Source organism: Podarcis vaucheri (genome assembly GCF_965113315.1).
Source record: "Podarcis vaucheri genome assembly, chromosome: 15".
Lineage (NCBI taxonomy): Eukaryota > Metazoa > Chordata > Lepidosauria > Squamata > Lacertidae > Podarcis > Podarcis vaucheri.
This window is the reverse complement of record NC_138753.1, coordinates 26,156,782-26,182,949: the sequence shown is the minus strand read 5'-3', so window position 1 is coordinate 26,182,949 and position 26,168 is coordinate 26,156,782. Positions and strand designations below refer to the sequence as shown.

The following is a 26,168-nucleotide window of genomic DNA, read 5'->3' as shown; positions in this document are numbered from 1 at the left end:
CTTTTTTTAAAAGAAAAAAAGCAGAATAGCGTACTTGGTATGCATTTGTTACACATAGCCCAGACCTGTTCATCTCAGACCACACTTCTGGTGTGGGGACGTATTTTCCCAGCACTTTGCATCTGGTAGAACACAGTTTGTCCCCCAGATAACACATCCAATCATGATTTGCTATTGCTGTGCAGAATGTAGTTGTGCAACTATTATGGTCATCAAGTGGTACAGAGAATGATATAAATCCCTCCCCAGCCCTATGCCAGTGCCACTTTGTGAATTTTTTACTTTGCCATGCCCTTGGTGATGATGTGCTTCCTGAGTGCGCTTCCTCAGCACTGAAGCATTCGTTCAACACATTTCATTAGTTAACATTGAAAGTTTAAAGAGCAGCATGTCTCTCTCTTGTCTTCCCTGGGCTATCTCAGAATTTCTAGAACTACCAACCTCAGGAATGGCTGCAGGTCCCTTTTTGGAAACTATTTATTTAACGACATTTGTATACCACTTGATTGTAAGAAAACCTCAAAGCGGTTTACAAAAGAAACAAGACATTAAAATTATCAGTAAAAAAAAACAACCAGTTAAAAGCAAATATTTAAAGAACAATTTAACTCATCTGAATGCTAAAAACATCTCAGTTTCTATATGTCAGGATAGGCTTACCTAAACAAAAATGTTTTAAGCAGTTGCCAAAAAAAGTGTCTGCCTGATGTCAATAGGCAGTGAGTTCCAAAGTGTGGGTACTACACCATTGCTTTATTACAAGAGGAGGAGACAAGTATTCCATGGCACATGTAACAGTGCCATTTCTGCAAATCCAAATGGTTGAGTGGGCAAATATGGGGCAAGGAGCTGAACCAACAGCCTCTGACTCCCACAGCTGTGCCTCAAATTACATACATCAACCTACAAGTGGCCGCCAGAAGCAAATGGGCTAAATGCAGACAGAGGAAGCAGAACAGATACCTGCAGTCCTGAAATCATCTTCATTGCTTCTTCCATCTCCTTTTCCAAGTGATCTTGCTGCTCCAGGAGCTGCTCCTCCCATGCAGTCTCCAAGCCTGTGGCAGGACACCTGGCCTGCTGCAACTCTACGGGAAAAGGAGAGCACGTCTCTTCTGCAAGCAAAACAATGTGCTGGTTGAACAACTCTGGGTGGCCAAAATGAGTTTCCTCTGCACTTCAGAAGGCGGACAACAGTATAGCACATGCCTCCGGGTAATTTGTACACTTCCACGACTTCCTGCCATTAACAACAGGATGCTATGTCCTTAGGTGAAAATTCATCTTGGCAGAATCCTCGCAAGAGGACACACTGTGCTAATCTGAACTAACGTCTTGCTCTAGTTGCGGCATTTGGGAAACTGTAAGGCAGGCACACAGGCCACGTTCACACTAACAGTCTCTCTGCCCCCACTGCCAGGCAGTGCGCCAATTTGCACAAGGCCCAACAGCAATGCTACTGTTTTTCAGGAAGGCAGCTTTCAAGTCACTCCTGTCCCAAAATATGTAATGCCACGTTGGTTCCCGTGTTTATACAGCATCCTACCTGCCATCTTTCCCCCAGTCTGTCTTTCTTTCTGCCCATCTAATGCAGACTATAAACACCCTGGGCAAGGCACCTAATCCCTTCCTTCTACATTATTTAGAGATAGGCAGAGCTCCCCCACTAGCAGAGGCTGACAGATCTGGACAGGGTTGGGCAGAGAGACACCTTAGTTTTATCCAACCCTCCTTCAGCACAGTAGACTTTTCTGTTGCTTTGCCCTGCTAGGATCCTATGCATAGTGACTTGGAAATTAGGGCTACTGAACTCGGGGAGCTTTACTTCCAAATGAGCATGCACAGGACTGCATTTCGGGAGTGGCAATTGTCATCTCAGAAGTTGCCTGGTTCAAATCTCAATACAGCTATGAACTCATTAGATGGGTCTCTGGCAAAATACTATTTCTCAGCCTCAACCCATCCACCCCAAACTGAAAAATGCTCACAGAGCTACTGTAAGGGGTGGCAGAGATAAAGTTGTGAAATGCTTTGAACACTCACCAAAACATTAGAAAAATGCTACATGTTGTATTTGTTGTTACTATTATTTAAAAAGCAAGTACTACCCAATACTTTTTAAAGAGTCACTCCAAATGACTGAGGGGAAGTACCAACCCCCATTTTCCCAGGCTCTGTTCCAGCTTCTGCGATTATGAATTCAGACTTAGTCAGATGGGGGATTTCAGGCTTTTGTTTTGAGGATCCCACCCACCCACTGCTTTCCTTGAGTTAAGGACAAAGCATCCTTCCCTGTACTGTGAATGATAAAAAGGAGTTCTCTGGGACTCCCCCCCCTCCACATACTTTCATAGCTTTAAGTGAGTCCCCCCAAGACCACTACAAATGTGTCCCAGTCACATTATAGGTTTGAAAATTAAGCTCAAACAGGACTTTGCCTCAAATCCTATCATCTGCATGGACTATGGAGCCCTTTGCTGCAGTTTTTCATTCCCATCCTTGTTCTGGGGATCCCATAATCAGAGAGGGAAACTGCACTGTTTTTATCTGTGCCAGCTGAGACTTAGGCTGTTTCTAAGGGGATGTCAAGGATGCTTTGAAACCCGGAATGCATTCCTTTGGAACGTTGTTTTTGTACAGAAAGCAGGTGACATACATTTTAGAAATAAAAATGCATGACCTAAACAACATGGATCATTCAAATTACAAACCTAATTACAAACTGCTGTTATCGTGTGGTGGTTAGAGTGACCAACTAGAACCAGGAAGACCTAGCCCCACATCCCCACTTGGCTGTGAATTTCACCAAGTGAATGTGTGCTAGTCAGTCTCTCTCAGCCTAGACCTACTTCGCAGGGTAGTTGTGCAGACAGAGAAAGGAGAACAGAATCTTTTGTGCTGCCCTCAGCTCGTTGGAGGAAGAGCAGGTTAAAAATCAGACAACTGATTAAAACCAGCATGAAAGACCACGAGGGTGTGGAAACAGCCCAAACCAATTTTCGCCGAAAAAGAGCAAGGACCATCTTCATATTTCAGAGGCAAACCCCAGGGTGTTCCACAGCGAGACATGGGCCCCTGGCTTTAAAACATCCTGGGTTTACACTTAACAAAACGCCATGTGGAAAGCTGCCCTCAGAAATGCTGGACTGCTGTATAAGAACCAGTGGCTCACCTGGCTAAGGCCAGTTTACCTTTAAGTGTGTCACTCTCGGAGGCAGTATGCCTCTGAATACCAATAGCTGGGATCCACAGGTTGGGAGAGTGCTGTTGCGCTTAGGTTCTGCTTGTGGGTTCCGCATAACAGACATTATGTTATGTTGGCCACTGTGAGAACAGAGTGCTGGACTAGACGAGTCCTTGGCCTGAGACAGTGAGCTCTCCTTCTGCCCCTATTGAGCTTGCTATCTGCAGTTTTAATTAATCAGAGGTACCTTTCCAGTACATTAAAAGTGTTAAAATCGCTTAATCTAGCCAAATAATAAATTAACCACTGCAGCCCTAACCACGATGCAGAGCCAAAGTAAAATCTCAGAGGAAGGCTGTGGCAGCCCAAGTGGTGGACATGTACCTCTCAATTTACCTGGTCAGTTGTTTGTTCCCCTACCTGTTCTGGTATCTGCTTCCTCTTCACGAACAATGTCAAATCCAGCCTTCTCCTCTGAGTGTGTTATACTGGACTCGCTCCTTGCACTGTTCACAGGGCTGGGTGATGCGAGGCTGCAAGGGGAGGGGAAGGCAAGCATTCTTTTCATTACAAATTTTTATTATTCCATCAACTTTCTATGTGAAATAAAGTTAGCATGCAAAGTTTGATTACAGCAAATACTGCCCACATCTTGAGAGCAGCGATGGAGTGTAAGAAAGGGAGTGGATTACAGCAAATACATCAGACAGAAATAGGGTAAGGTTGATAGAGCTCTGAAGAAGCAGCAGCCCTACCCCACCCATGTATTCGTTGCCCCACCCCATCTATGTCCTAATAAGTGCAGGACTGCTGCCTGGAGGATGTCACTACCTCCGCCCACCTCGCAAGCCACTCCTGGTTGACAAGTTAATCAGAGGGGGACATTGTACCTGTGAACTGGGGCTGGTAAAAAGCAACAACTCATTGGACAGACTTTCAGTAATTAAAAATGGGGCATAATCCATTGGTAAGTTATCCTGCGCAAGCCCCACGGAAATGAACTGGATGTGTGCAAGAGTACAGAAGAACTCCCCAAGGGAATACACTCCATGAGTTCGATCTCGTATCTCTCTCCCGTTTTGCCCCCCTAAATGGCACCTGAATCTGATATCTGACATTGTTATCTCACTCTTGCCCGATTAGGAGGCCACGCTTCTGCTGCCAAGCCCATTCCTCACCCTGACATGGATGCTGACGGCTAAACAAAGTGATACTGGGAGAGTTTCTTTTTCTAGCATACATGAGAAGAGTCCAGAAGGGCTACCACATACCCCCAGAAGTCAATGAGTTTATTCTACACTTACACATCAGGAATTCTGCTTACAAGGGTGGGGGCCATTGCGGTCCTCCATATGTTAATGAAGTACAATTCCCATCAGCCCTGACCACTAGCCCTGCTGGCTGCTGGGAGTTGCGAGTCCAGTAACACCCAGAGGACAACGGGCTCCCCATCCCTGGCTTACAAACACTTCTTGGGGCAACTTCTGCCCTTAGGAGTTGGAAGCTGCAAACAAAGGCTACCCACAGGATCCAGTCTCTCTCACTTGCTTCTAAGGGCCTTGTGCAACTAAAGCCTAAAGTCAAATAGATTATTTTTAGCAAATTGTGAACTCCCATGTGGATAAAGATACCAACTTATGATCTGGCTTTAAATGCCTGAACTCAGCTTTTTTTCTTTCTTTTTTAACCCCAGTCCTCCCAGCTGCTTATTCTGCTCCAACCACTCAAACTTTCTTCCCTGTGACCCCACCCCAAATTCTTCTCACATCCATCACCCAGACAACAGAGAAAGGCATCTGAAACTCACTGACCCATTTAACATGTCCCTAAAGAATTTCTCCTTGCAAGTGTGAGCCAGAGTTAATGTATCATTTTCCCAGAGACAGGAAACAAAAGGTAGAGCATACAAAAGAAAAAGTGGGGGAAAGAGTGAAGAAAACAGAATGGATTAAAAACAAAAATAGAAGACGCCTCCCCACCAGCCTGCTTTCCAGATATTCTCAGTACTTTTGAGTTGGATCCCACACCTAGAAAGGCACTCGGTAGGAGGCACACACCGCAGAATAATAATATCAAAGCATCTCATAAACCCTGACGTGTTCTTAGCATGTTCGTTTTAACTCACAGGGCAAGAGCAAGGCTTCATCAAGCTCCTGAGTAATGTAGTTCAAAAATCAAAGTCCCTCCACTAAATCTACTCCAGCTTGGCTGCATTCAAGATCTTAAGACACAGGTTGCCATACTACTAGCCCAACCCAAGAGCTGCAGGCAGGCGGGAACACAAAACGTAAAAGTTGTGTGTTTTGTATATCAACCCCCAAGGAATCAGTGACTTGGGCTACACTGTACCAATGTGGACTAAGGGGCTTCACTCAGCACAGCTGTCAATCCAGTCCTTAGGGATCAGCTGGAAGAGCACAACTGACACACGCATGGATTCTCCCTGACCATGGAAGCACCTTTAGGGACCTCCATGCATAGGAGCAGTGTACCACAGAAGAAAAGAAACTAGACAGGGACCCTCAGCATTTGAGGACTACTGTTGGAAACAGAATGCTGGAGGGAGATGGACTGTTGTCCGATTCTTTAAGATATCTGAAAGTTCTCTATAGCTCTCAATCTGTGGGATCAACATGACAATGACACTCTAGTGACAGAAGTCACACAAGCAGTAGGACGGCCAACTTCTCCTCTTCTTTTTGAAGACATCGCTATTTTGCCTTCGTTAAGACCTGTGGAAATGAAGCCATTTTCCTCATCACTTTATCACCATGCCAGTACTGTATTAGCTTCACCAGTTAAATGTCTGTATAACACAAAGGCATGGAAGCAGGGCCAGTTAAGAAGGTTGCAACCCAGCAGGACAGCCCAGTGGAGGCAAAGCAAGATGAAGGGGAAATGCATATGGGAGAGGGTGTTACTAAGCAGACACTGCTCACTGGGATGAGGGCAGCTGGGCATTCAGATCCACAGAAATGCCCACTCCATTCGGAAGGATATCATCCATCACACCCTCCCCTAAAGCACCTTTGGGGGTAGCACACACAAGAAAACGCTCAACCATGCTTTAAAATGCAACTACAGAAGGATTTTAATAACCACCTTACAGATGTTTAATGGCAGTTTCACATGCAACACAACAGCTCCATTTTACGGTTCTTTGGCCCATGATCTACCAGTGACTGCCATCAGGCCACCTCCAAAATAAATAAAGTTACCAAGTCAAAGAGTGCACCTGAAACCCAAAACATGAGTCACAGATCATCTCCATCATGCATCCTACAAGTTAAGTGTTGGGGTGGGGTGGGGGTTAAGGAAACTCAGAGTCTTGCTATCAATTCCCTGGAGAATTGTGCATTTTAAGCTGTCAGTTTTCAGATTTTCTTTTAAAAATCCCAATTCAACACTCAACATTAGCAACACATAGAAATTAGGTCTGGGGCATTGAATCTATTTCTGCAGGATTTATGGTGCAGGAAAATTATTTATATGCATCATTCCTTCCAGCACTGCCTGGTCCCTTCCCTAAAAAAAGGTTAGACAGAAGCGTCTAACAAGGGACCACTGAACAGTCTTAGCAACCAAGCCCACATCCCCTGACCGTTTCCACAACCAACCTGTCCCCTCTTTTAAATGACAACAGCCACTGCCACTGGCTCACCATTTGACCTGCTTCCCTCCCATGATCCCCCCTTGACCTCTGGCCTCACAGAGCCAATCTCCTAGGGAGCCTCGGTCTTCCGCAAGTCCCAGCCACGGGCATGCCTCGTTCCTTCACGTGCTCAGAATTTCTGCGCCAAGGATGTCGGCTCCTGTCAAACTAGCAGAGAAATGTTTGCCAGGCGGACTCCCTCGCACGAGCCAAGAAATTCACAGCAGGAAGAAGGGGGGAAATTAAAAGAGCAGCTCCGGTTCTTTGGCAGGAACAGGTCGGTGATAAATCTGCAGCCTACGAGCATGGCTCAGGGAGGAGGAGGAGGCTGGACGCTCGGCAGCCGCGGTTTTCGGCTTGGCTCGGTCGCCTGTTGGGTGGTTGTTTGTTTTGCACTGTTGCATTTTGGTCTGACGTATGCCCAAAATCTTTTCAACAGCAAGGATCTCGGTCTGAATGGCAAGTCCTGCTTTTCATCCCATTCTAATCAGTCCAGCTCTCCAACAGCCGCCAGAGAGACCCCAAGCCAAGCCACAGAAACCACTTCTCCAGCCTCGGATCCTATCTCCTGTAGCACAGTAGGTAGCTGTCCCCCAGTCCTCTGTTCCTGTTATGTCTGTGTGCGCAGGCGAGTGTCTATGAGTGCGTTGCTTCTTCCTTCGCTCTCTGCAGCTCCGTCTCTCTCCTGCTGTCACCAGGGCTGTGCGAGGCAGAAACCTATTCTCTAAGATGTCTAAGCACAGGGTGGAGAAGAGGGATGGTCGAGGGGAGGGGAGGGGCTGGGAGTGGAAGAGGGAGGGAAGGAAGACGTGCTTCATGGCCTGGGAAAAAAACAGCATGATTTGGGCAATTCCTGTCTGAAGCATGTCTGCTGCCTTTCCATAACAGTACTCTGCTTTCCCTCCCCAGAAACTGTGGCACTAAGAGTGTGTCTGTGTCTGTGTGTTGATGAGGATCCAAAGGAAATTATCTCTGGCTATGTCACAGTCAGGAGGATGGGCATAGGAAGCAAAAATTGTCCATCTACACATTTTTTTTATATAAAAAACAACCAATAGATTTCAGACACTGATAAAATGGTGGCATGTCTTTTCCGGGCAGATTTGACAAACTGCCTCCCTGAATTTTTTTTTTTTGGGGGGGGGGGGGCTTGAAATTTCCATTTGGCAACCAGGATGCACAAGGCAGCTTTATTGGCAATCCCCCTTTTTTATTTAAAACTGCAACATGCACCAAGTATAAATACAGCAGGGTGATATCAAAACAGCAAAGGAATTGTAGACAGACACCCACACCCTGCCACGGAGTTACCACTAAGTATTTCACAACCATCATTGGGGCCAGTGACGAAACCAAGATGCCCTGTTCATGTTCCACAGCTGGAAAAAGCAAAACACAGAGCCAGGGAGAAAGAAAACAACTTGGGTCTGGCAGTCACACTCTGTTCCTCAGTTACTATTGGCAACAGCTACCATTGCTATATACAAAGATCTCACAGAAAAAGAAGGATGGCAATGAAAATGCACTTCGTACTCTATCCAAAAGAGGCCAGCTACATCAAGGTAACCCTATGCACCCAAAATACCGTAGTAAGAGCCACTTGTATTCAAACTTTTGGTGAGGATGGTAGAGAGATGGTTACAGCCACAATGCTCTAATTGATATACCTATCATAGAATCATAGAATCATAGAGTTGGAAGAGACCACAAGGGCCATCGAGTCCAACCCCCTGCCAAGCAGGAAACACCATCAGAGCACTCCTGACATATGGTTGTCAAGCCTCTGCTTAAAGACCTCCAAAGAAGGAGACTCCACCACACTCCTTGGCAGCAAATTCCACTGTCGAACAGCTCTTACTGTCAGGAAGTTCTTCCTAATGTTTAGGTGGAATCTTCTTTCAATATAATGGTCATGCAGAAACCCCAATGAAGTCTGCCTCAGTAAAATTGTCAACCATCCTGAGCCCTCAAAGCAGGGATGCTGGAGGAAAATCCAGTGCCCTGTGCACAAGGATCACACCTCAGAGCAGATGCGGGAGTTACCGGTGCATCAAAACCCTCTCCTAGTGCTTGTGCATAGGCACGAATTATTTTACATATGCATTTTTGCAGGAGGGCTGCATTTAATTCAACAGAGGGCTGCACAGGAAGAAGGCAGGTGAAAGAGTGCATTCTTCTGCTCTGAGGGCAAACTTTAAAGCAGGAGAATTTGCCATTCTCCAAACAGACACAGTGAGCTGCTTGGCAATCATGAAAATGTTACCCCCCCCCCCCACTCAAGGCAAAAACTGTACACCAAGTCAGACCACTGGTCCACCTACACTGGTTCTGAAGGGGGGGAAATGAATGCCAGGGGCTCCAAAAAGGTATCTCTAAATTGAGCAAATGGGCATCTAAATGGCAAATGTAAGCCAGTGTAAAGTGACAAAAAACACTAACTTCCATATAAAGTAATGGGACCTGAATCGGTGGTGAGTGGTGACTGACGAGGAAAAAATATTGGGGTCATAGTGGATAGCTCAAGGAAGATGCTGACCCCAAGATTAGAAAAACCGGCAAGGAGGGGACATGATCGAGAGCTAGAAAGTTCTGCATGGTGTGGAAAAAGCATACAGAGAGAAGTTTTTCTCCCGTGCTCATAATACTGTGAGTTGGGGGCATCCTATGAAAGCTGAATGTTGGAATATTCACTCCTAGAAGAGGCAATGATGGCTGCCAGCTTGGACGGCTTTAAAAGAGGATTGATGGCGAATAAGGCTACTAATCATGATGGCCATGTTCTACCTCCACAGCTGAAGGCAGAATCCTTCTGAATACCAGTTGCTGGAAGCCACAGGAAGAGAGAGCCCTGTTGCGCTCAGGTCCTGTCTGCAGGCTTCCATAGACATCTGGTTGACCACAGCATACTGAACTAAATGGGAAACTGGCCAGATTCAGCAGGCTCTCCTTATGTTCTCATGCTCTATGGTTCATTATAACTGTATAAACCAAGATTCACAATGCCTATATTCTACCCACAGTATCATGCTTCTGAATACTAGTTGCTGGGGCTCTTGAGAACAAGAGAGCTGGCGTTCTCGTATCCAGTTTGAGGGCTTCCCAGAGGCATCTGATTGGCCACTATGGGAAACAGGATGGGACCAGACGGGCCCTTGCTCTAACCCAGCAGGGCTCTTCTGTGTCCTCCTATTAGCTCTCCAAAGTTTCAGGAAGAGACTTTTCCCAGATCAGCTACCCAGAGCTCCCGTTTTAACTGGAGATGCTGATGACTTTATGCAAGGTCCCTCCCCTGTCAGGGGTGGTGTGTCCTTTATGTCCCATGATAATCCTGAAAAATTACGACCCACTAACATAGATTAGAAGCCCACCTATGACACATTTGAAAGGCCAGGAGAGAAAAATCCACCCTTTTGCCACCTTCACAGTGAATACAACAGAGTGGTTAAAGAACCATGTTAAGGTGTAACTAATCTGCAGCTACTGAGTCTATGACCTAGATTTAAAGCCAGCACCAATCACCTACATCATCTTTGGAAGCATCAAAAATTGCCTTGATGCTGACTTAACTTGAATTCTCCCTCTGAGTGGCTGTGCCTAGCCTGCAGCCATTATCTCCCCTTACCAGCTTGGCAGTTACGCTGCAGTTTAAACAGGCATTTTCCATGTCTGTGACAGCTCTGGATTTGGTAAACCAGCACCAGATGCCTTGATCCATGACAGGCTCAACAGCCCACCTCCTTTCACATGGAACAAGTTGTGCATCTGGCACTGCTGGGATGGAGAAGCACACAAGGTGTGGGAGAGATGGAGTGCCACTCTGCAGGGTAGCCTGGATTTGATGTCTCAATCTGGGACACTGCGGTGGGGATATAAACAGCATTTCCATATCTGCTTCTCCCCCCACAAAACCCTACAGCACACAGAAACTACTGTTTCCCCCTGCAATAATGGACACAACTCTGAAACATCTCCCTCCTTTTCAACCTCCCCCTTGGGTCCCGCTGCAGAGTTTCACAATGCAGCTTCTGCCCTTTGTCTGTACACAGTTACAAAGCCGGCACACAAATCCACATTTAACGGATGGAGAATATCCCCCATTCTCAAGACATTATGATTGAAATCTAATTACACATCACAGCACAGTCCTGGGTTTAATTAAAAAGCATTTTAGTTCTAGCTTGACATAATCTCCGATCAATTTCCTAGCAGGTTGTCTGTCCTTCTGCCTGCTTCTCAGCCCTACAGGATTAGGAGAACTCTGGGAAATTTGCACACTGGATCAAACCTGTCAAATCTTTGGGGGTCTTCTTTTCTCTTGCAGCTATGCTGGGGATACAGCACCTGCAGCGGGGAGTCAACAAGGCTAAAAAAAAAAGTATTTGGGAAGTTCACACAGCTTTAACACCATGTCTCAACAGAAAACCCAGTCTGAATTTGGGTTCCCAGTTACATACTGAGCTTGCCTATAGATCCAATTTAAGGTGAGAAATGGACAGGGTAAAAATCACCCAGTTTCTATTCATCCACAGCCACAATGTGCCCCTATTACCTGGCCTTTGATACCCAAGATGTGTGCTTTCAGGACCTGCCCTATTCATGTGACTGCAATTTTTAAAAACTGTTTTTAATAGTGAAATTTAAATTGTCGTAACCTGCCCTGGAATCTTCTGGTGAATCTACTACTACTAATAATAATAATAATAAATTTTATTTATATCCCGCCCTCCCCAGCCGAAGCCGGGCTCAGGGCGGCTAACAACAATCAAATAATCAGTCAAATAGTCTCACAATCTAAAAATATTTCATTATAAAAATTAATTAAATCAAATTGATGGCAACCAATTAAACAAAATTCTGTGCAGGTTGCCAGAGGACGGAGTCAGGCTAGGCTCCCAACCAACACTCAGACACGGACTTTGGTGAAAGTCAATAGGAAGGAAGTTCCTGAACTCTGGGGCAGCCACAATAATGTAGTGCTTAGACTGCCACTATTAACTATGATTATTAAACGAAACCTCCATGTACAGCAGCAGGTGACTAACCTGTGGTCCTCTTGATGTTGTTGGACTCCCATCAGCTTCAACTAGCACTGTGAATGGTGGGGCATGATAGGATCTGAAGTCCAACAACATGATGTGTACAGCAACAGTATACCTCTGAATACCTGAAGCTGGGAACAAACTAACAAGCAGGGAAGGCCATCAGCTTCAAGCCTTGCATGTGAGCCATCCAGGGGAATGTGGCAGGCTGAAAAAGATTGGACTAGAGGACGCTAGTAGCACAAACAAGACAGTTCTTGTGGAACACCTCTCCTCCTGTCCTCATTATTCAATCAATGCACAGATGACACAATAAAGGAGATGATCTAGAACAGGGGTCAGCAAACTTTTTCAGCAGAGGGCCGGTCCACTGTCCCTCAGACCTTGTGGGGGGCCGGACTATATTTGGGCAGGGGGGAATGAATGAATTCCTATGCAGAGATGCATTTTAAATAAAAGGGCACATTCTACTCATGTAAAAACACACTGATTCCCAGACAGTCTGCAGGCCGGATTGAGAAGGCGATTGGGCCGGATCCGGCCCCCGGGCCTTAGTTTGCCTACCCATGCTCTAGAATACAACAGGATATAAGGGGCGAGGCAATTTCTGCCATGGGTCAGGCCCCACAAAAAACCGCCATATTCTGTGTGAAGCATGAACATATGCCAAAAGAGCTGGGGAGCTGGGGAGGGGGAGTGGAATTCCAAGTAACATTCCCAAATAATGGAGTCAGCATATTGCTTGCTTCCAGAATCCTCAGCTCCTGATTACCAGAGTTATGGCATACTTTAGGTCAGGAAAAGAGGGGGGGGGGGAATGTTGCCAATTAGAACAGCAGAGGGAACTGCAGGAGGCAAATTGTAATTACCCACCCTGGAATCGGGCCAGGCTCTGTGGGCCAATCACTCTAACTCTTGTGAAATGTGCCATGCAGTTTTTAATGAGATCACATGACCAGGGATTCCATTTACTTCTCTTTCAAAGGGTATTTTTGGTAGCACTGTCTCTCTTTGCCCCATATATCAGAAACCCAGGGACTGGCACAGTTGCTAGGGAAAGGCAAGCAGTTTTTCCTGCCTATATCTTCCTGGGCTAAGAGGCATTCTGCCTCCATTCCTTACCTTCTCACAAGCTGATGTGCATGGGCTGATGGTAGAATGATACTGCCTTAGGTTAGGGGAATAGAAAGAGATGTTCTATAGGAAGAGCAGCTGTACACCTGTGGGCCTGGTTAGGTGATATGTTAGCTCCTTCTCTGTTTTGAGTTACAGTCAGCTGCCTTGGGGCATCCTATATAAAACGTCTTATTCTTTCCCTCTAATATGCTTGGGTCCAGGGATTGTCACAAGAAGGACCTCTGTCTACCAATCAACATAGGCTCCTTTTTTAAAATAAAATAGGGGAGGCGCAAGTCATGCATTTCTTGAATTAACAAGAGTTCTAACAAAAGTTGAGAATCCCTGACTCCACCAGACTTTTTGAAATATCTGTATGCATGGGAGGTACACAGAGATGGGGTTGAAACGAGCCATACTATTTTCACTGTGCGTAACAGCACACCTCCTAGGATTATTATTATTATTTTAAGCACACCGCCGCAATCCAAATCAGTGGGCGTTTTAAGTCTGAATGAATGTAAATGAACTGACGTGCAAAAATGATGAATGCCTGTTATTCCATCTCCCTTGTCTCCCTTTCCCAAACAGAACGTGAGTGCAGAAAGCCCAGGAGAACTATGTGCTTTCACTCTTGTATTTAACAACTTGCTTGGCAGCTGCGGGAGGTAATGAAGAATTCCATGCAAGAGGGAGTAAGTGGCGGAGGAGGAACAGATCTCTCCACCTCTCTTCCACCTGTCCACTTGGTCTCTGTACTAGCTGCAGAGAAAGGGAAGCTGCATCCCTCCTCTGCCAGCCCGCATGGTAGAAGGCATTTTTAATTTATTTTTTTTACAAGCCCCTTACCAGAGTAAGATGCCGCATTTCTGTTACTTTGCTGTAGAAAAGAGGGTGTCTTCTCCTCCACGGCTAGCATGGAAACACATTTAAAATACATGGCTCCCTGCCCCCACAAAGAACCCTGAGAACCGTAGCTCTGCGAGGGGTAAGCTACAGTTCTCAGGATCATCTGGAGGAAGCCATGTGTTTTAAATGTATGGTGTGCATGTGACCTAGCTCCTTAGGTAGTAAAAAAAAAAAAAAGTGTGCTTGTTACCTTTCTGTGAAATCATTAACAGGCTAGTGTATGTCTTCTTTTTCTATTCTCTGGTGGCCATTATGACCTATAAGTTTCTGTGGTGCACAGCTGTCTTGCACGTTTCTTCCTATATTAATGAGAGGGTTGCGCAAAAAAAAAAAAAAGCAGATCAGGAGAAAATTTTGTTGGTTTCTTGCTGAAAAATGCATATCTGTTTTTAGCAATTGGAATGCTGTAACTAGCTATATGATTTATTTGTGTATCCAGTTTTAATGTTCCAAGACTATGCTAAATAATTCATCAATTAATTATTTAATCTGGTGTGGGGTCTGCACAGAGTCTGTCTGCAACAGAAGCTCCAGCAAAAGAAGAAGAGACTGGATACAAATTCTACCTTTGCAGTAGAAATACCATGGCATGGGACACCCTTTTGAGGATACTGCTTTTAGGGTGAGGAATACAAAGGTGAAATCACATCTATGTGCAACAGCAGAAGTGACAAAATACACTGTGTGGGTCACATCATGCTGTTCTGATGTGCAGATGACCTCCCGATTTGCATTATTGTGTTCACAGCTGTAGCCCTATAGGCCTGGCAGAGAAACAAGAAATGGATTCTGCTGCCTAAGCTGCAGAGGCACACATGGCACTCGTTTTAGACTTCTTGGTTGGGTCTGAGTAAAAATAAGCCATAATTACAGTCAAGCTCCACTTCCTGCAAGGTCCTTTTCCCAGGGGCCTCCGTCTCAACTACTGCCAAGGCTCAGACCTCAATTAGCTTGTGAGGTTCTCCGACAGCCATGATAGCATGGATTTTTATAGCGCGGTGCAAGTACTTTGCCCTGAGTTTCAGTTCCAAGGGAGAGCACCCGCTATGTGGACTGTGGAGAGCTCTTACTTTTCCACCACAGGGGAGTTGTGGGAGGAAGAGGTTTTCCACAAACTAACTACGTGCTGAACTGCACCAAATGTGAAAATCCAGAGGGGTCCATGGGGTTTGAGGATGGAGAAACAAGAGAATGAAAAGCCTGGGGTGATGCCAAACAATAGATGAGGCATCATGGTAGAAAAAAACAGCTGTAAACCACAGTTCCTTTCAGTCAAAGAAAGTGAGATTTCTTGCTGTCTCTCTCTCTCTGTCTGTCTGTCTGTCTCTTTGCAACTGACTCCATGACTTAAATCAGCTTCACTCTGCCCAGCTGGCCCACAAAAGGTCCCTGATACAGGGTATCAGGCTTTCTCCACCATGCCGTCAAAGGTTCCTTCCTTTTCTTGTGTCTCCCACAGAGAGAAGAAAGCCGCTTGTAAGCACCGACATTTTACTGTGCCCTGCAAAATTTTGCACCCAAAGAGAAAATGCATGTAATAGAAATCCAGAGGCAAGCGGAAAAAAGCCCAGCGAGCAGAAAATAGGACGCAAATTGGCAGATGCAGGCAAACTGATTAACACACAACGCTCTGAGTTCAGGGGGTTTGCTTTCTGGTTGTGTAATTGTGGAGGGTATCAACAGTGACTGAAGAGCAATGGCCATCACAGACAAAGCACTTGGGAGGGATTGGGGGGGGCAATTAAGGGAACACATTTGGAAGGTGGGGAAGGCATTTGGTAGTCTTATGCTAAAATTCTGGGAGAATTGCTAAATTCTAATGAACATGAGCACAGAATCTCTCAATTCTAAATCCAGAGAAACAGTATAAAAGTTAGTGCAATTTAAACAGTGTGCTGCTGCTGCTGTGTGTGTGTATAGTAAGAAATATTTCTAGCACAAACTGAGGAGGTAAAGGGCAAGGAGTAATATACTTGGGGAATCTGTGCGGCACAGGGCTAAAAGCTATGGGAGAAGGCAAAGAGCTAGACTGTGCATGAAAGCACCACAACATAACTACTCAAAAGCATTGGGGATGCTTTTGCTTTAGGGCCTTCAACAAGCAGTGTCTGCTCTCCAATACATACATATTCATGAAGTCTAGATGAAACAAAACTTGAGATTCTAAAGGAGCTAAATTCTGCATCAGACTGAAGATTCCATGCAGCTCATCATGCACATGGAAAATAGCCTTACTTGTTTTTAAAAAACCATTACAGGACCAGCTTCTACAAAGGGTAGATTTGGAAAAGCATGGCGGTAGGAGCTGCAAGGAGCAAATTTAGTACCTGGAGGAGTGGGACTCTGAAGGCACACTTTGCTGCCCCTCGTATTGCTGTACCAGTGCTCGGACACTCCAGTATGGATGCTCAATCTCTTCATCCAGGCTGCTGTCTCTGAAGATTAAAGACTGCACCATGAGCAAGGACAAACAGTGTAAAATAACAACAACAACAACAACCCCCCTTGGCTTCAATTTAGGCTAATGAGGCATATTCATAGGATTTGGTTGGCACTGCCTCCTTAATGAAATGATTCTAGAATGTTGTATCATTTTACTGTTGTTAGCCGCTCTGAGCCCAGCTTTGGCTGGGGAGGGGGGATATAAATATTATTATTATTATTATTATCCAGATTTTTAAAAGGCAAATCATCACTCCTTGCATATAATTGGTTTAAAGATGTACATTTTTTTAAAAAAAAAACCTGTTGTACCATCAGCTACACAAGACAAAGCAAACTAAACAAATGTTGCAGAAAAATGGCAAAGTGGCAACTGTGGATCCAAAGAGAGAAGTAGATAGGTTAATGGTATGAATGGAAGGGGCCAGGTCTGCAATCCCACCGGCCTGTGGAAATACAAGTCTTTAAGGCTTTTGTTAATCTCTTCTCATCAGCCTACAATTCCAATCGCTCCTTTCATTGGCTCCTGATGTAACATTTTGCCAGCACAAGTGTACCTGCACAATCCATACCAGCATGCTACTAGAAAATGGCAGTTGCAGAATGGTGTCAGCAAAGCATATACCCCCAAGGTATCTCAAGAAAGAGAGCCAAGTCACATGCTACAGAAAAAGGCCAAAAAAAAAAGCCTTTCCCACCCAAACAAAAACAGATGATGAGTCAATCCACTCTAGGGAAAACCCCTTTTTGATCAATTCTAGATACGTCAATGAGGCAGAAACTTGAATATCGGAAAAACTAATCAAAGGGTGTTTGTTGGAGTTCCAAATAGCTCACATTATCAAAATGAAACTGAACAAGTGAAATGAGTTACCTCTGTCTGTGCCGGAGAACATCACGCCCCAAACGCAAAACATCCTGGCGAACATCTGCCAGGGCAGCCACTGCACCCTGGGCAACAGCAGCAGCTGATTGAGGCCTGTGATTGGCTGATGACAGTCCTGTTCCTGCAGAGTTCTTTCCCATCATGCTCGATGGAGTCTGATTGGCAGATTTACTTGAGCCAGGTTTAAAATGAGCAGCTAAGGCAAGGATCAACCTCATGATGCATTTCAGGTTCCCATCAACAATGTCTATAAAATACAACCAAACCCAAACAATGAGGTTATTTGCCTGAAACCCAGCATGACTCAGTCTGGACAATTGTTGCAACCATATTAGTATATTTATATCCCAACTTTCTTGCACCATGAAAGTCAAGGCAGTGTATATGGGATTCCCAGGCTCCAACCATACCTAACCTGCTTAGCTTCAGAAAGGTGGCTGCACCAGGAGTCTTCAAGTCCATCGCCTTCCTTCCTTATCCACTGGCAGGTGTAATTCAACTTATACAGAGCCCTGATGCTGTTATGATATGCATTTCTTGCTCCCAAGACCGCCTCTCCCCATATGAACCGACCCGGACTCTGTGCAGTGTTAGAAACTGAGTTGTGAAAGCTAGGAGTTAAATGACACCTTAAACCTAGGTTGTGGCCGCACAGAATTATTACTATTTAGGGAAGTTTTTAATATTTAATGCTGTATTGTTTTTAACACTCGACTGGGAGCCGCCCAGAGTGTCTGGGGAAACTCAGCCAGATGGGCAGGGTATAAATAATAAATTATTATTAATTATTATTATTATGTCCAGGCATGCTTTTTTAAAACAAGAACGCAAAGCTGACATGAATGAACCGCAGCTAAAACATTCTGTTCATTTTTCACACTGTCTAGTCCTTCCCGTGCCCACCCCCCTAATATTCTTAAGAGGGTCTCTTCTCCAGTCTTCAGAGAGTAGCTGGAAGTGGGGAGGTAGAAAAAAGGTCCTCCTTTCCTTCCACTCTGCAGTTTTAATCTGAAATCTTAGGCGCAGTACTGCGCCCAGAGCTCAGAAACTAATCCCCTGTTGCAAAATGCACCTAGAACAATGAGTGTTTTGAACACAAGTGGTCCAGAGTGCAGCAACATGAGAACAAGCTTTTCCTGCAATGGCTCCCCACTTTTGGAATACTCTCCCCAGTAAGGCTCGCCTGACACCTTCATTGCATATCATTAGGCGCCAGGCAAAAACATTCCTCTTCTCCCAGGCCTCTGGCTAATTAAACAATCTATGGCCTTTTAAACTGGGGGGGGGGGGGTAACGTTTGTTATTATGCTAAGTATGTGTTTTTATACTGTAAACTGCCCTATGAACCTCAGATGAAGGGTGGTATTTAAATTTGATAAAATAATGAATAAATAAAAATGCATAGTAATGTCTGGAAGACCCACCTGAAGCAGAGAAGGTTTAAGGGAATCCAGCTTGCAGCTGCTACTTTTGGTAGCTACACCCATTAGAACTTTTGAGAATGTAGCTGAATAAGTGACTCAAAAGAAAATCAATTACTGCCACCTACAGATCAGGCCTTTAACTGCATGGCACACTTCCAGGTTTGCTAGATGGGAAACTATCTCATCATAATTATGGGGACACTTTCCAGGAAGCAAGCCCAATTAAGGCCTAACTATACATTCAGAGCTATCACATTTTATCTTAAGCAGGTGTCTGCCCTGTTCACATATAAAATTGGGAGGGGAGGGGAGTCTGCTTCTAACTCGAAAAGAAGCAGCAAAATCTAACCCACAGGTTATCACACATCCCTACATAAATTTTAAGCAATGCATTGAAATGGGCAGTTGCAACTAACTTGTTGCAGGCAATCTAGATTTCTTCCTTCAAGCTAGGGATTGCTTTTGTTGCACTGGTTTTTCTTTTCTTTTTTTCTTATTAACACTTTATTGTCTTCAGAAAACAGTACATACCACATACAAATCTAGGAAATTATTTTCTAAGTTACGAAGCATCGTACTTTTAAAGCACAGATCTCTGGACGTGGGGGAAATGCACACTGCTAAGGCATGTTTTTATACTGTATTTTATGCTGCTTCTACAATTGTTTTAAATTTGTTGTTAGCCACCCTGAGCCCAGTTTTCTGAACCAGGAAGGGCGGGGTATAAATAAAAATTTATTATTTATTATTATTATATAAGTGTCACAGGCACCACGTAACAAACTCTTGTGAGAAAACATCTGGTCCCATGCTCACACCATTTGGGGATTTATTTAGTTTTATTGATTTATAAACCACTGTCGTCGTCCACACACACACACACTACAATCCTCTAGAACAGTGTTTTTCAACCTTTTTTGGGCAAAGGCACACTTGTTTCATGAAAAAAATCACGAGGCACACCACTACTGTGTGTGGAGAGGGAGATGTCAGAGCCCCGCTGCTCTCTATGGGGAATCGGATGAGAGCGGATTTCAGGTGTGGAAATATCCCAAGCCCCAGCCCTACCTCTATCCTGCTATCATCTGGTCTTCATTGCAGTATGATGGTGTGCCCAATTTCCTGAAAAAGTAGCTGAGCTAGGTTAAGCACAAGGAGTTTTTACCATGAAAACCCTATTTATCGTTTCCCAGGATTCCACCTAAAATTGTAGGAAACCCAATCTTGGTTAAAAAGAACAAACAGATGGTTTCCCAGGGTGCCATAAAAATCAGAGGCCTGATGCAGCTTACATAAAAGCTGGTACAAACTCTTGGGTAACATCTCACGGCTTCTCAAGAATGCTGCCGTTGTCACAGAGAGTCCACTGTTCCCCCCCCCCGTATGTACAGAGGGTTTCCAGCTGACATCTGCAGCCTGCAGGGCTGTGCTCTTCTCGTCCTGGAAACAACAGAAGCCACTGTGCCCCTTGTCACCCACACCCAGTGCCTCAAGGTAAGCAGTATTTCCAACGAGAGCACTCTGAAGCTCACAAGACTGGGAGAACGTTTCTCCTGATTCATGTGATGTTTGTGACTCATGTTGATGCCAGAGGAAGACAGAACAGCATCTGGCTTTGCCTTTTATATTTCTTTTCCACTGAATGTTTTGTTGTACTCAGCAATGGAAATGCTGGCAAACACGGCTTGCAAAAAGCAAAGAGGGAGGTGAATGCTTGTTTCTACTGACGTGCAATGCTATTTCATTGATTTGTATACATCAAACCAAGGAGCCCTCACCTTTAGCTGATGTCTGGTGCATACGAATCTTTTTGGATGCCACGAATTGCAAGACTTTCTCCACATTCTCCCTCATTTCTTGAGGGCTGGCGGGATTGACCTGCACTCCATTCAGTTTCTCTCCAGCTGTGGAAGAGACACAACCTAATTATCAAGAAGAATGAGCTTGTGTGACAGTAACTGCCTACTGGAGCTGTTACAGGTGGAGGGGAATAGTTGTTAGCCTCAGCAGCTGCTTCTCCTCGGAGGCAGAGGGGAGTACAAGCTGTGATTTCACCATCTTCTTAGGGCACTGGAATGCTAGAATAGACAGAGCTCATGCCCTTAAATGCAGCTGGCAAAGAGGGATCTTTCATTATCTGCTGTATCAGCTGGATTCAGCCATGTCCTCCTGCTGGCAGGCTCCACCATGTGGCCTTTGAAAAGAGTGGCATTATCCCAACAATTGTTATGGCAAACCCTACTATTTCCTCCTTATAAATAAATAGTGGTATCTCAGCAAAGAAATTAGTACCCAAGGAAGCCCTGTGAAAAAATAAAATCACAGTTTAGACATACTCTCATTGTTTGGCAAGGATACCTACCATGAATAAGGCATTGGTCAAACATGGCCTTCAGGGCAAAAAGAGATATTATTTTCGTTCCACTCCAGTACAGTGGTACCTTGGGTTACAAACACTTCGGGTTACAGACTCTGCTAACACAGAAGTAGTACCTCAGGTTAAGAACTTTACCTCAGGATGAGAACAGGAATTGTGCGCTGGTGGGGCAGCGGCAGTGCAGGCCCCATTAGCTAAAGTGGTACCTCAGGTTAAGAATGGTTTCAGGTTAAGAACAAACCTCCGGAACGAATTAAGTTCGTAACCAGAGGTACCACTGTACTGCTTAGAACTTATGTTTGAATTTTGGGCGGGACTAGCACTTCTACAGCCCAATCCTGTGTAACCCAAAGAGAGGTAGAAGAGAAACCTAGAACTGGGAGCTGATGGGACCATCAACAGCCTAAGAGCTTTCCCTACCTTCTGAAGGGCTACTTAAGACATGAACACCCCGATGAGAGGCAGATTAAAAGAAATACAAGGTAGGGAATTCCTGCCATCCTGAGACTGAGAGCCCCGTTTCTCATCTTTTAAAAAAGTATACAGTGGTACCTCGGGTTAAGTACTTAATTTGTTCCGGAGGTCCGTTCTTAACCTGAAACTGTTCTTAACCTGAAGCACCACTTTAGCTAATGGGGCCTCCTGCTGCTGCTGCAACTCCAGAGCACGATTTCTGTTCTCATCCTGAAGCAAAGTTGTTAACCCAAGGTACTATTTCTGGGTTAGTGGAGTCTGTAACCTGAAGCGTCTGTAACCTGAAGCGTATGTAACCCGAGGTACCACTGTACTACATTTCAAGCCATCTTGGCAGAAAGGTGATATACAAAGGGAATCAATCAGTAACTCTTACCCATGTTTACTTAGAAGCAAGTCGCACTGAGTGCCAGGGTAAGTAATAGGATGGCAGCAAACTTAAACTTTTTTGTTGCTACTAATGCTGCCTTTATTCTCCTAAAAACATTTAAAAATGCTTCTGCTGGTGTATACAACCATTGCTTGTTGCTGGTGCTTTACCTAAATTTATCAAAGCCATAGAGCTGTTTGGGAAACTTATTTTCAGCAGGGGCTGGGGCGAGTCTGCTTTGTGGCTGACTTGTGCAAAACCTCTCCCTTTCCATCATTGACTTCTCTCAGCCGCCTGGACGCTGACTAAGGATTTGTATTGAAAGCTTTGTTTGTACCATGATTTGGAACAGCCAAAAAAGTTCCAAACAATCTTTACAACAGGTTAGAAAGGCAGCCTTTAAAAAAATTCCTGCTGTTTTTCTACTCCACCATATGCAAATGCATATTATTATTATTATTATTATTATTATTATTATTAAGCTCATTGCTGTGCCATTTTGTGTATACTCACTTACCACCCCGTACCAATGAAATCCCATTCTGTCTCATCAATATACAGTGGTGCCTCGCAAGACGAAATTAATTCGTTCCGCAAGTCTCTTCGTCTTGCGGTTTTTTCGTCTTGCGATGCACGGTTTCCCATAGGAATGCATTGAAAATCAATTAATGCATTCCTAGGGAAACCGCCTTCAGACCAGGTCCGGGGACAGTCTGTCCCCGGACCGGACCCCTTCTGAAGGCTGGGGGGGGGACAAGGGCTTTTCTTCCCACCCCCAGCATTTTAAAAAACCCCGGGACAGCGGAGGACTTCTCCGCTGTCCGGGCGATCTTAAAATGCTGGCGGGCGGCATTTTAAAATCACCCCGAGACAGCGGAGGACTTCTCCGCTGTCCGGGGCGATTTAAAAGCCCCTGGGAAGGCAGGCAGGGGGGACAAAGACTTTCGCCCCCCGCCCGCCTTCAGAAGGTGTTCCCGCCCCCCCCCCCGCCCCGCTTCGGGGCAGCGTTCCGAAGCAAGCTTTACGAAGCAAGCCCATAGGGAAATTCGTCTTGCGAGGCAACTCGAAAACGAAAAAACCTTTCGTTTTGCGAGTTTTTCGTCTCGCGAGGCGTTCGTCTTGCGGGGTACCACTGTATGCAACTCCTACTCTGCTTTGTAAATGACAATGGATCATATTTTATTTAAGTTTCTAGAGTCCTAGCAGTATGAATGGCTCTTCCTAAATGCGGGCACTGCTGCTTTTAAATAATAAGAATAATAGATCTAGGAGTAAAAGAAATCCTTTCATCGCTTCCCTAAAACGGATCTTGGCTCAGGTTGTCAGTCATGAAAAGCATTCTGGCATCTATTGGGACATATATGAAAGTAAGGAACGTTTGCTTCTGGGATTCACAGGTTGTTCCCTTCTGACGGGGGATCATGGAGACCTGGTTGCAAACGTCTTGAGCCTACGTGAAACTAAAGAAGCCCTACCTACCCACCCTTCCTGTTTTGTTCTGCCATTCCCACCAGCAGTTTAAAGATTTATCCTTAGCAGTCCAAGCATAACAGGTACTGGGGAGATCTTCTCTTTTTTTTTTTATAATAATTTTTATTACATTTTTCCAAATTACAGAAAGAACAGAAGGAAAAGCAGAATAGAAGAAAAAAAGAAAAAAGAACAGAAAATCACATCCATTTCAACAGCTTATTTCAAATTTCCATTGGACTTCCCCACATCTCCCGCATAATGCATTCTTGATAATAAAGTCATCAGCAAATTATACCCTTATTTCGTGTGTTTCTTTATATTTTCAGTTGCAATTTAAGTTTAAATCTCTTATTCTCCATTTACTCTAAAAATATAACATGATATCATTTTTACCCATTTAAACTTTGATTCTTTCACAAATATTAGCAATTTCATAGATAATTAAATTTCATTGCTGGGGCTAACGTTCCAAATCATACGACGTCTTATGTTTCATACAGCTTATAATACTTTTGCAAATAGTCTTTAAATTTTTTCCAGTCCTCCTCCATTGCCTCTTCTCCCAGGTCTCGGATTCTTGCAGTCATCTCGGCCAGTTCCATGTAGTTCATCAATTGCGTCTGCCACTCCTCCAGTGTGGGCAAATCTTGGGTCTTCCAATGCTTGGCGATAAGAATTCTTGCTGCAGTTGTAGCATACATAAAAAAAGTTCTATCCTTTTTTAACACCTTCTGGCCGACAATGCCCAGAAGGAAGGCCTCTGGTTTCTTGGGAAAGGTGTACTTAAACACCTTTTTTAACTCGTTATAGATCATTTCCCAAAAGGCCTTCAATCTTGGACAAGTCCACCAGAGGTGAAAGAATGTCCCTTCAGCCTCCTTGCATTTCCAACATTTATTATCAGACAAATGGTATATCTTAGCGAGCTTGACTGGGGTCATGTACCACCTGTATACCATTTTCATAATGTTTTCTTTCAAGGCATTACATGCCGTAAACTTCATACCGGTGGTCCATAACCTTTCCCAGTCCTCAGACATAATATTGTAACCAATGTCTTGAGCCCATTTTATCATGGCTGATTTAACTGTCTCATCCTGAGTGTTCCATTTAAGCAGCAAGTTGTACATTCTCGATATTACCTTGGTCTTTGGTTCTAACAACTCTGTCTCAAGTTTCGATTTTTCCACCTGGAATCCTATTTTTTTATCTAGCTTAAAAACCTCATTAATTTGGGCATAATGTAGCCAATTTTGCACCTTATCCTTTAATTTTTCAAAGCTCTGCAACCTCCAATTACCTCCAATGTTTTCTATTATTTCCCAATATTTCGGCCAATATGCCTCCATATTGGATGTTTTCCGAGCTTTGGCCTCTATTGGTGAAATCCACCTCGGGGTTTTACTTTCCAATAAGTCTTTGTATTTTTTCCAGACCATAAATATTGCTTTTCTGACAATATGGTTTTTAAACATTCCATGTGTTTTCCCCTTGTCATACCACAAATACGCATGCCAACCTAACGAATTATTAAAGCCTTCCAGATCTAGGACATCAGTGTTTTCCAATAAAATCCAATCTTTCATCCAGCAGAAGGCCGCAGCTTCATAGTATAACCTTAAGTCCGGCAGGGCAAACCCCCCTCTCTCCTTTGCATCAGTTAGTATTTTAAACTTTATTCGGGGCTTTTTGCCCTGCCAGACAAATTTAGAAATATCCTTCTGCCACTTTCCGAAACAATCCACTCTGTCCACAATCTGCAAGGCCTGGAACAAAAACAACATTTTTGGCAAAACGTTCATTTTTATAGCTGCAATTCGGCCTAACAAGGATAGTTTCAATCTTGACCAAATTTCTAGATCTTTTTTAACTTCTGACCAACATTTTTCATAATTATCTTTAAATAAATTCAAATTCTTGGAGGACAGATTAACCCCCAGGTATTTCACTTTTTTAACAATATTTAGTTCTGTTTCCTTCTGAAACCCCTCTGTTTCAGTAACCGTCAAGTTTTTCCCTAACACCTTAGTTTTTTGTTTGTTCAGCTTAAAACCCGCCACCCGACCAAATTTCTGAATCAATTCCAAAACTCTTTTTGTACTAGGTTCTGGCTCCTGTAATGTTAAAACCAAGTCATCTGCAAATGCTTTCAGTTTATATTGTTTCGCTCCGACCCGTATTCCTTGTACCTGCCGATCCTCCCTTATCATATTCAGCAAAACCTCCAGGACTGAAATAAACAACAGAGGGGATAGGGGGCACCCCTGGCGTGTTCCTTTTTCAATATGAAGTTCTTCTGTCACCACATTGTTCACTATCAACTTAGCTTTCTGTTCTGAATAGATTGCCTCTATTCCATTCTCAAACCCCCTTCCCACTCCCATCCCTTCCAAGTTTTTCTTCATAAATTTCCAAGAAATGTTGTCAAAGGCCTTCTCCGCATCAATAAAAATTAACACTGCTTTGGTGTTAATATTTGTTTGTAAAAGTTCCAGAATATCGATTATGTTCCTGGTATTGTCATACAAATGTCTACCTGGGAGAAAGCCTGCTTGGTCCTTATGGATTACTTCATTTAGTACTTTTTTAAATCTGTTAGCCAAAACATCCGCAAATATTTTGTAATCCACGTTTAGGAGTGAGATGGGGCGGTAGTTCTTGAGTTGAGTCTTTTCAGTTTCCACTTTAGGTATCAGTGTGATGAATGCTTCTTTCCACGTATCTGGTGCCCTCCCTCCCCCCATAATCTGGTTGCAAACCTCCATTAATGGTTGTATCAAATAGTCTTTTAAAATCCTGTAGTACTTGGAGGTGAGTCCATC

General features: G+C 44.3%; 1 protein-coding gene across 8 annotated transcripts in view; it reads right to left on the bottom strand.

The window, feature by feature from the left end:
- Positions 1–26,168, bottom strand: part of DIXDC1 (DIX domain containing 1) — an 84,732-nt gene that overhangs the window by 16,008 nt on the left and 42,556 nt on the right. For 5 of the 8 annotated variants that reach the window (XR_014214019.1, XM_082200983.1, XM_082200981.1 and 2 more), the window contains 5 exons: positions 20,431–20,556; positions 17,217–17,475; positions 16,228–16,335; positions 3,605–3,717; positions 964–1,115 (listed from right to left, as the gene is read on the bottom strand). Coding sequence is in view for 7 of the 8 variants with exons in the window: in XM_082200983.1 (XP_082057109.1) it covers positions 964–1,115; positions 3,605–3,717; positions 16,228–16,335; positions 17,217–17,475; positions 20,431–20,556 (758 nt within the window). In the remaining variant the exon portion in view is untranslated. Of the gene's footprint in view, positions 1–963; positions 1,116–3,604; positions 3,718–6,845; positions 7,758–16,227; positions 16,336–17,216; positions 17,476–20,430; positions 20,557–26,168 lie in introns of those variants that run through there. The other 3 variants (XM_082200984.1, XM_082200986.1, XM_082200985.1) reach the window with 3 other exon arrangements.